Source organism: Micropterus salmoides, unplaced genomic scaffold (assembly GCF_014851395.1).
Source record: "Micropterus salmoides isolate LMB-PRFRI ecotype aquatic unplaced genomic scaffold, ASM1485139v1 Ms_hic_scaffold_3782, whole genome shotgun sequence".
NCBI classification, from domain to species: domain Eukaryota; kingdom Metazoa; phylum Chordata; class Actinopteri; order Centrarchiformes; family Centrarchidae; genus Micropterus; species Micropterus salmoides.
In genome coordinates this window covers 9,458-20,845 of record NW_024043131.1, presented here as the reverse complement: position 1 = coordinate 20,845, position 11,388 = coordinate 9,458, and the positions used below count along the sequence as shown (strand labels likewise).

General features: G+C 38.2%; 1 protein-coding gene and 1 long non-coding RNA gene across 2 annotated transcripts; both read left to right on the top strand.

Annotated features, from left to right (window-relative positions):
- Positions 1–937: 937 nt before the first annotated feature.
- Positions 938–4,024, top strand: LOC119884931. The gene is made up of 2 exons (XR_005441108.1): positions 938–1,660; positions 3,034–4,024. It is a non-coding gene; the product is annotated as an uncharacterized LOC119884931 (long non-coding RNA).
- A 4,502-nt stretch (positions 4,025–8,526) lies between these two features.
- Positions 8,527–11,388, top strand: LOC119884933 (prostaglandin E synthase-like). The gene is given in 4 exon segments (XM_038695212.1): positions 8,527–8,731; positions 8,839–8,921; positions 10,264–10,352; positions 10,355–11,388. Coding segments are annotated over 4 exon segments (447 nt in total). The 5' UTR covers positions 8,527–8,614; the 3' UTR covers positions 10,513–11,388.

The window sequence follows — 11,388 nt, the reverse complement described above, 5'->3', positions numbered from 1 at the left end:
CAGTTTGAACGGCTGACAGTAAACACTGGGCAAGTGCAGCTTATTATATTGCAGTGTTAAGAAATGTCGAGTGGTAATGGCATAATTATCCCCACCTGTGAGTTTGTTTGCTTGTGTTACAACACGTAGCTATGGTTGTGAGATTTTCATTTCATATTTCACCAGAAACAAGATTAATGCTTTCCCTACATCTTACAGTGTGTGGCTGTTGTGGTCATGAAAATAGTGATGCTTTGATAACATGGGACTTAAGTGGTTGACCTGATGTCTCAATGTCTGTATAACTGATGTAATTACTCTTGACTGGTTAAATGATTAAAATTGCCTGGTCTTTGATTTGTGTTTTGTTTACTGCATTTTCTTCTAATTAGGACCAGTCAGCACTGAAAATGGAGAAAATAGAAACAGATAATTGTTTTTGGATAAATATTTTAAACCCCATTGAGAATAGTTTTTTTTTTTTTTTTTTTTTTAAAGGGTAACTCCAATCTTCAATTTGCTTGTTATGGTAAGTACTTCTCTTCCTGTGAAAACTGCCGAAAGTCTTCTGTGGCTCTGAAGGAGATCAAGTCTGAGGAAATAATCCTGGTGATGTCATAGTGATGTCATCAGGGTCATCAGGGTTATCTCAGCTAAGAGACTACATATTTAGAACAGAAAGCTTGCATTACAACCTAGGAACATGAGGTTTAAAGGAAAAATGTGATATTTTGGGAAAAAGGCAAATTGGCTTTCATGCTGAGTCAGATGAGAAGATCGAAACAACTCTCATTTTTATCTGTTAAATGGAGACAGTTAGCTTAGCATCAAAACTAGAAACAAGGTGGAAACAGCTAGCCTGGTTGTGTCCAGAGGTAAGAAAATTTTCCCACCAGCACTTTTAAAGCTCACTAATTAACACAGTATATCTCTTTAAATCATACAAAATGTGTATGAATAAAACCTTTTTATCTTATCTTTTCTGCTTATTGACAGAGCCAGGCTAGCTGTTTCCCCATTTCCAGTCTTTATGCTATGCTAACAGGCTGCGGATTCTATATTTAGCATGCATGGATCAATCTTTTCATCTAACTCTGCAATAAAGTGTAAAAGCGAACTTCCCAAATGTATAAACTATTAATTGAAAAGACATTTTAGGAAAAGTCGGGATATCTCATCCTTGGCTGCAAAGATTGGACCCAGTCTTTTTCAAATCTGTCTCTTCTGAATTTTCCAACTTCATAGGATTCTTGGTGGGAGCAATGCTAATTTGCTGGAGTACCCCTTTTGAAATAGATTTGTAAATAAATATCACACTGACTTTAATTTCAGCATCTTTACTTCTAATCTAAATAAAAAAAATCTTTGATCTAGAGAGAATTTTAAAGATGAGATGATAAATACACTGCTTTAAAAAATACTGTTTTTGTAACTTTTGTTGTCTACAGAAACAATATAGTTAAGTATAAGAGACACAGAGAGGATTTACCTGTTTTAAGAAAGAGAGAGCAACTCTCAAGTGAGCAACTGTGATGTCATCTTAAGTCCCATACGTATGCTGAGCTGTATCCTGCCCAGACAGAGGCAGACTGAGAGGAAAACACACCGGGCTGCTGAGAGGATATGATGCACATACTGAGAATTCTTGAAGACCTGCGAGCCCATGCACTGAACAATTCAGGTAAGATATAAAAACAAAACTGGCTTAAGGACTAGTCTTTCATATACACATACATACAAATGCAGCTGCAGCATCCGTCCACATGACATTACGAAAATATTGGCACGGTTCCTGCTCTTCATGTTTGTCATCGAAGCTGGGATACTTACTTGTATGCTGTAATGGATGCATTTTGTGATGCACCAGATACACTGATGAATAATTAAACATCCCATAGTTGTGCAGGCCATTGAATATCAAATCAGCAGATCACAAAAAAGTGACAATCCAGGAAACAGGATGGAGGCTGGCTTTAAGAGGGTCGCCCCTGCTGTGTCTATGCAGTGGGATGGGATGGGTGTGGCAGGTAGAAGCTTGTCCTTCCATCCCCATCAGTAATGTCATTTTCATTCTTGGCTAAACGTTCTCTGTGCACCAGCCAGCTTTGCAGGATGAAGGTCAGATGAGCAGGATCTGCACTAATGAACTGGGATAATTACCAATCATGCATTGAAATATCTGTGCCAGTGTGAAAGGGATAGTCAGCTGCATGGATTCCCTTGTGTAATTATTTTGAATATGATGACAAATGTTATAAAGTACACAGTATACACAGTTGTATATCACATCAGTGTAATGTTATTAATTAAAATAAGCAACCCCTGTCTGTTGGTACAGCTGTCAGAACTAACTGGATTCTTCTAGGGTTATATATACATTTTTAATACTCCAGACTATGAACACTTCAGCGAGTGGTTCCCCCCATTTTACCTCAGTATGTCCTGGTTACCCATTTCCTACAGCTCTCCTGTAGGTACATAGTTATTTAATCAGTAGCAACTGATCGGAACCCAGCAGACCAGAAGAATAAAACATGTTAAACCTATTTTGAAGTCCTTACATTGGTTGTCTGTCAGTGTTTGTACTGATTTTAAAATTATTTTGCTTGTCTTTAAAGCACTTCATGGTCTAGCACCAGCCTATTTGTATGACATGCTTCCAATCTATGAACCAGGACGGCCCCTCAAGTCCTCTGGCATGAAGCTTTAAGTTGTTTCTAAGTGCAGGACAACAACTTTTGACAAGGCGGCTTTTAGTTGCCATTAAAAATCTCTGTCCGAGGATCTGAGAGCAGCTGAAACTGTTATCTTTGAATGTATAAACCTCCTTTTTAGCATTATTATCAAAATGTTTTATGGCCATTGTATTGTAAAATAATTTAATCTATGTTATTTATTTTCATTTTTATTTATTGTAGTCTCAAATAGTTTTACTGTTTACATTTGTACTGTTTTGTTATCAGCTTATCAGTTTTGTCCTTTACCTTGAAAAGTGACAATGGATTGTCTAATTTAATCTGCCGCTAACTTAACTCCATTCGTTTATTTCCTCAGGCATATACATTACACCTTATTTGACAGCCATGCTTCATGAAGTTGAAGAGAGGATAACTAACATGAGACAGGAAGCAATTCATTTATCAGCGCTCTACTATGAGTAGGCCCTTTGGTGATCCTGCACCCAGCTAAAGCAAAAATCAATGTGCTGCAATATCATCAGAGGAGGAAACCACCAGATGAGTTGTGTCGTGGACTGAAAGACTGTAGCACTCACATTGAGCATATCTCTCTCAGTGGAAGCTCAGCTTTTATGCAAAAGCAGCCACTGTAAATATTTACATACCATGTCTGGCAGCTCATAGAGACGGAGAACACCTTGAAATAAGACTGGTTATAACATTTTACCTCATAATAACCCTGCAGGCCCTGCAGGCAGGGCTGAATGTTATACTGTTGTGGTTTCTTGGTTGCTGAAAACAAGAAAGAACTTGATCAGTAGCTGCACTCTTTGTTTTGTGGTACTTTGTTCTGCGCCTCCCTTTCCCTGCTTGTCCACTCCCCCCCTCACTTCAAGCCTTTTATAGAAGAAAACCCATGTTACAAGGAAATACTTACTCACAGGAATTTGCATTTACTAGGTCTGTGTTTTAAACACCAGTCATACTGTAAAACTGACTCTTTGCCTACATAGTATAAAGGTATAAAATATTTATTCAGTACGCATATATTTTACTAAACTTGCCAATATATTGCCATTTATGTGTTTGCAAAATATAATGATCTGAAATCTCTTGCTCTTAAAATCTATGGACAATATGTGATCATGTTTTTTTATGAAACAGCAATAATTGGAAATATATTTTACAGCACATTACAAATATACTGGATTGTTAAATGTAGTTCAATATATTAGATCTGGGTATATGTAAATATATTTCTGTTGCATAAGTTGCAGGTTTGTATATACGTACATATGTGTATTAGTGATGATGTTGCTTCTTGCCCTCACCTGTAAAATACAAAATAAATTAGAGAAGCTGGTGAATAAGCGAGGGTGAGTATGTATACTGACGCTTGTGTGGGGGTGTAGAGATACTTGTTTATACCTGTATAATCAGTCTCCTCACCTGTTTGTACACACGCCATGGGCTGTGCCATGTGTTCCCAGCTGGTTGACATGTGGACTGTGAGAGTGAGCAGGACGGGCCGCAGGGCCATGGAGCTCACCTCCTATCCACAGATGCTCCAGGGAGGCTACCACAGAGTAACTGGCCTCCACTACATGTCATCCTTCTCTGATGCTGAGGACTGCTGTGATGACACCAGCTCAGGCAGTTCTCTCACCTTGGACTGGCAGACACAGGGGACAGATGGCTGACACTCCTCCAACATATAAATAAAGAAGATAAAATTTCACAGGAGATGTGTATTGCAATAAAGTTGGTAATTGTTGTTGAATAGAAATAGGATCTGAGTGTAGTTTGTTGTTCTACAATTCTACACAACTAGTCTTACTGCAGCACTAAGTAACCAGTGTTATCCATCACCTTGATAAAAACCCCACAGAGGTTAAATACCTGGCACTCCCTTCTAGTCAGTTAGAACTGAAGATGTCTCTTGGATGAGAGGCGAAACTTCTTCAAGTATCTCCAGTCAAGTCCTGTTTTTTACTCCTTGGATTTGAATCTGAGTACTTCTTCCAACTCTATACTTAAGAAAAAGTATTATCAGCAAGACATACTTAACAAACAAAGAGTAAAAGTACTCTTATTACATTTATTTGACAGCTTTAATTACTAGTTACTTTACAGATTTAGATAATACCAAATATACATCAACAGACACTTTGAATTTAGTGACCTGGACACATTCAAATCACTTATCAAAACCCACCTCTTTAGATTTTAGATTAGCCTTCAAATTCAAATAATGATGCATTTCACCTGCTGCTATTTGGTAGTTTTAGCATCAATAATAATGATCCAGTAATATAACATGACTCTGAAACGGGCCATTCTTTATAGTGAGTAGTCTACTTTTACTTTTAGCAGGCTACTTGATATGATTCTGTGCAAATATATTTTTTTAACTTTAACTTTTTATTTCAAAGGTAGGACTTTTACTTATAATAGAGAACACTGCATTACTTTTACTGAATTGAGAGATCTGAATACTTCTTCACCACTGAGTAAAAAGCCACAGAAAGTGGAAATACCCAAGTGAAATATGTCAAAATTGTAAAAGTACAGTACTTAAGTAAATGTACTTAGTTACTTTCCAACACCCTGCTGTGATCAAATGGTTTCATGACTACTGCATAAAATGACATCATAGTGTTGTGAAATGTACCACCACCACCACTCATTTCCGAAATGTTCATTGTTTTGCAACCAACCTATATTTTGCCAGCAGTTTCACTTGAAATCACTTCCTTAGAACGAAAACCCTAAACCGCAAAAGCAAAGACATGCTGGCTCTGAAAGTCAAAAAATCCGACTCTGAGTCAGTTCATGAGCACTGAAGGGACAGTTAATTATTGTCAACTGAATTACTCAGACGTCTTAAACAAAAAAGGGCTGTCATATTGATGTGACTAAGTAGGCTACATTTACTCAAGTATAATTTTGCAGCCTATATACCTGCCCTACAGTATTATTGAAATTGGCTCCACTTCTATCAGCTACAACAGTGAAATGCTTCTCATATCAGGAGTAATCATCTGAAAATATAAAATAGGATAGACTTGCACTGACAAGGAAGCTGTGAACTTTTACTTTAAATACTTTAAGTAAGGCTACATGTTGTTGTTATGCTTAAGTAAAATTTCTAATCCAATTTACTTGTAACAGAGTTGGGGAGACCGGGTATGGTTGTAACACTTTTTGCTTCAGTAACTCTAACTCACTGAATTTTTTAGCTAGAGTTCTCAAATTTTTATACAAAGTACCCACATTTGTTCACTACAAATGGCACCAATTCAATCCTCTACAAGAATATGACAGACCTCGTGAGTTGATGTCAAATGCAATGTGTTCCCTTGTTACAAACTACCCCAATAGTGGGGTAGGTTGTAACACATGCTGGGGTAAGTTGTAACAATCACACAAAAGAATCAAAAATAGAGGCCACACTATATGATAAGCTTCCAAAACAGATAGTGATATCAAAGAACAATGTTTCTCTCTTGCTGTGACAGACTTTGTCTGATAACTCATGTGCATGAACAGTATGTGTATGTTAATTTATCTATAGAATAAACTTACTTAAAAGTATACTTAATAAATACTACTAAAGAACATCTCTGTACATCCTAAAGTCTAACTAAAAAAGATGTGTGTGGCTTGTTTTCACTGGTACCCAGTACCAGCACTTCTATATTTTACTCTTTGGCGTACCGGGACTTTCTTGCACGCAGACACTTCTCACAAGCTGCCCATGTGCCTTTCCACCCTCTCCACCCTTGGAGACCGAGTATGGAAAAGGTCGAGTGATGATACATACGTCAACATGTGTACAACATGTGAATAGGGAGTACTGGTCACAGTGCTGACAAATTAATGCTGGTAACCCTGGAGTGTGGGTTTGGTGGACCCAGACAGCATAGGGCAATCTGGAAAATATTAAATCCAATCCAATCCAATCCATTTTATTTATATAGCACATTTAAAAAAACAAAGGTTTACAAAGTGCTGAACAAGAAATAAAACATAAAAACACATATAAAACACATAGAAACACATAAAACAACAAGACTACACAGCTCTCATGCTGGGTTAAAAGCCAGGGAATACAAGTGGGTTTTAAGACGGGATTTAAAACATTCGAGGGTCGGGGCCAATTTGACCTGTGGAGGTAGCTCATTTCACAGTTTAGGGGCTGCTGCTGAAAAAGCACAGTTGCCCCTAGTTTTTAACCTGGTTTTTGGAGCGACCAGCCGAAGTTGGTCAGTAGACCTAAGTGACCGTGGGGGGGTGTAGACTTGTAAGAGGTCTGAGATGCAGTGAGGTGCCAACCCACTACATCTTAAAAACAAACAATAAGATCTTAAAATGTATTCTAAAATGGAACGGGAGCCAGTGGAGCGAGGCCAGCACTGGTGTAATGCTTTCGAGTTCTGGTTAAAAGACGAGCGGCCGAGTTTTGTACTAACTGTAAGCGTGAGAGAGGTTTGGTTAACGCCAATGTAAAGTGCATTACAGTAGTCCAGACGAGTTGAGATAAAAGTATGAATCACATGCTCGAAATGCTTACGAGATAAAACAGTTTTGATTTTAGATAAAAGCCTCAGGTGATAAAAACTGGATTTAACAACATTATTTATCTGTTTATCAAGTTTAAAATCATTGTCTATTTTCACACCCAGATTTGTCACTATTTCGCATATTGTTGCAGGTAGCCCAGGTCAACTGAAAGGATCTCACTGGCCCGAATGGGTCCAAACACAATGACCTCAGTTTTATCTTCATTTAGATGTAAAAAGTTAGAAGCCATCCAGGCCTTAATATCTTTTAAACACTCTAGTAGAGCAACACAGTCTCACTCCCTACTCGTCAAATGTCTGACGCATGGTCAAGGCTCTTTGTCGTCGCTTTTTAAAGACTTGGGTAGCCCTTTTGCATCAATTATTGACGTTTAGGGATCCACAGTTAAGTTAGCAACGCTTAGCAACAATAAATATGCAATATCCGGTTACACTTTCATAAAAACGTAATGTTTCGATACATTGCCATGTTGAAACGCGCATAATTAAAGTCGTGAAACGTTGCAGTTTCGTTTAGGCACAGAAAGTACTTGGTTGGGTTTAGACAACAAAACTACTTGGTTAAGGTTAGGAAAAGATCATGGTTTGGGTTAAAATAGCTATGTATGTCAATTAAGACTTAAGTTAACTAACGTTAATGTCAATTTAACTCACTCGCCTAAATAAAAACATTTAATGTTTTGTTTCGCACGGGACACAAACCCTGTTCTCCTGCTTCAAGGTCCGGGTTCTGGCCCTCTATCCACCCCAATCACCTCCTTACTTCGTCTTTTCTCTTAAATATCATACTTGCCTTTACCATCAAAAACTGACACAACAGGGCTTCCCTCAATACGTCGAACTATGACGTCAAAGGGATCCCTAGTGCGTCACAAACTGACGGTTATGGCTCTTGACCAAGCGTCCATATGTGACGACTTGGGAGTGAGACCGGGTTGAGTAGAGGTACGAGGGAGTTTTCACCTCTTTTGAGGGGCAGATATATTTGGGAGTCGTCCGCATAGAAGTGGTAGTACATACTGAAATGATCACCCTACTTCTATGTTATCTGTATTTGGTGGAACTGGTGTTGTTACAACTCTCCCCATGTTACAACCATACCCGGTCTCCCCTATTTCTACAGTGTGGTTTTGTTACTTTTACTTTTAGGTAAAATATGTGCACTTCTTCTGCTACTGTGCATGTGGTGTTTTAAGCATAGCCTTGGGGAACTATTTCTGTCATCATAAATGTGGGTGGAGGCATCACCCACAGTAGCCTACAAAAGAGCCTTCCCCCTCGGGCTTATACTCTCACTATTTTGCGGCTTTACGCACGCACCAACTTCGAAGCTCCACTTCGATATCAATACAGTTTGGATAGTTAATACAAACAATGGCCTACATGATAAGAAATGACGTTTTCTCCTGTTTTGCTTTCTACGCGGTGCTTCTGGTGATAAAAATGTACATTTTAGCAATAATAACGGGACAAGTAAGGCTTCGTAAAAAGGTGAGTGACTATGAACTAGAAAGAAGGCGCAAAGTAGAGAATGCTATTTTTTGCAACAAAGTCTCAGCACCGGAGAACTTTCACTGAACTTTCTTCTTCCCTGAAAGGCTTTTGCCAACCCTGAGGACGCGCTGAGACACGGAGGTTTACAGTTTCATAGAGAGGATCCATATGTCGAAAGATGCCGGAGGTAAGTAGGAGATTAGAACGTTTGACACTGTCACGGACATGCTTTTTGCTTGGTAAAGATACTTACTGACTTTAAAAGTTTGTAAAAACAGAGACTACAATTAAGAAAAATTACCAACAGGTCTTTTTTTAAATCCAAATCTTTTACTTATGTAAAAAAGTAAGGTGTTTGTGAAGATTCTCAGTCATCCAGGTCATAGTTATCCAAGGAGGGTTAAATCAATGTCAGTTGGACTTGAATGATCAGCTTCACTGGATACATAAAAAGTACTAATACCACATGATAATAAATACTCAAATAGGCCAACAAGGAAAAGTCCTGCTTAGATAATGTTAGGGAAGTAAAAGCATGTCAACAAAATGTACTTAAAAGTATAGTCAAGCATGGAAATGGCCAGCAAGTGTTACTGTATTGGAAAGTAGCATTTTACTAGTTTTAAGTATTTTAAAAAATGGTGGGTAGGTTGATCTATAACACTGCATCATATTTTTTTAAGCTTTCTTTGGCTTGGTACTTTGCATTGTACAGACCTGCATGTGCCAAGTAATATATAGAATTAAAGGAAAATCCATAAAACTAACTAATCTGTTTCCTGCGGAAGTTGATTTTCCAATAATTATTTTAAAATAGCTTTTTTTTCCATTTACATGCAACTCTTAATTGAGATCATATGATTTGTTGGAAGCCTGTTCGAGATGTGCTTTGTTTTAACTTGTCAAGAAAATGACAGAAAGCAGATGTTTTTCTAGTGAAAACCTTTCCTACTCTTTCCCCGTCTGTTTATAAACAGACGGCCAACAATTGACAACAGGATATATTTAAAAAAATCTGTTTTGCGATTTTTTCATGTTTGTGAATTGCTACAACATGACGTGTTCCAGCAGTCTATGAGCCTAATCATCACCCTTTTAATGTGTTTTAACAGGGCAGGTTCCCTAGAATAACATAATTAAAAATATTAACCCGGCGGGTGGAGAGGAAACAGATTATAGTGTGATGATAAGTTGTCTGACTGGGCTGCCAAAGGAAAAAAGTCACAGACGTCTGTGGTCTTACCCAGACTGAATTAAACTGACAAGTCACCTTATTGAGACATTGCAAAATTCACAAGGTTAGTTAAGCAAGGATTTCTCACCCTCCAGACCATCAATTCTCCAAGATAATTGCAGAGGAAACCCTAACACAATCCAGATTTTGAATGAGTCACTGAAATAAGTAAGGAATACTTCATATACAGTGCTATGTCAACACTTCACTGCATCATTGGTAGCTGAGTCACAGCATTACAGCTATTGCAAACAGATGTGTGTGTGTGTGTGTGACTCTCCTTTTTTCTCCATAGAGCTCATATTAACGACATGGAGAACATCCTGCCCTTCCTCTTCCTGGGAGCTATCTATTCCATGATTGGACCTTCACTGCCTGTGGCCCGCTTCACTTCCTGGTCTTCTTCATGGCTCGCATTCTGCACAGCATTGCCTACCTGTTTGCCCTGCAAGCACCAACACGCTCACTGGCCTACACCATCGCACAGATACCTTGTGTCTCTATGGCTGTGCAGACCCTAATGGCAGTCACAGCTTATGCCTAAATATCCAGAAATCAGGGACTGAATTAGAGGTGGTATTTCTTGCTTGAAGGATGGCGATAAGGATCTGTAACCTGAAAAAGCAGGAGGAGGATACCGGAGAGGCCTCCTGGCATGGAGAACATAAAGACAAGTATGTCAGTGACAGTGCAATATAAGGCGTGTTATTACACGACAGCTGGGTTTCGTGAGACTTTGTCAGTTTTCTTCTTGTTTTATTTACAATGTTGAACTGTGAGAATGTCTTAAAAGTTATTTGAAGTTGGCATCTTGTACTGTTTTAAAAAAATGCCAATGAAGGTAGTTGCTTGTTTTTGTCTTTTTAACCAGGATTTGTTGAAATGACCTGATAAAATTTAAAAGTCACATACAGACAGTTGTAGACCTTTCGTTAAGCCACATTGGAAGATTTTCCAGCACTGCACTGTATGTTCATCCCTGCCCCTTTTGTGTTTACACACAAAAAAGACCACCCTTCATGTGGTGTTGTGTGCTCCGTGGCTTCATCTGCTTCATATGTGGATATTCCATCTGTTATGTTAACATTTGTTTGCGTGCTACGTTCAACAAAAGCATAATGGAGCCTGGCATGATGACTTATAATTTGTGAGAGATTTTATACCACTTGATGCTTTTAGGATGAAGAAAAGTAATCCTAAAACTTAGTTTGGACTGGGAATAAATCTCGCAGCAACCTGTGAAAGAGGTCTTCTGATATGTAAAATTTAAATTGTATCTGTGAAAACATATTTTTGAGGCTGTGTTATAATGGCATATATATATATATATAATTTATTATTCAATTTAACGTATACAGTGATATTTTTGAGTCCCTAGATACATTTTTGTAGGCAATAAAATAGTACATGAATACTTGAA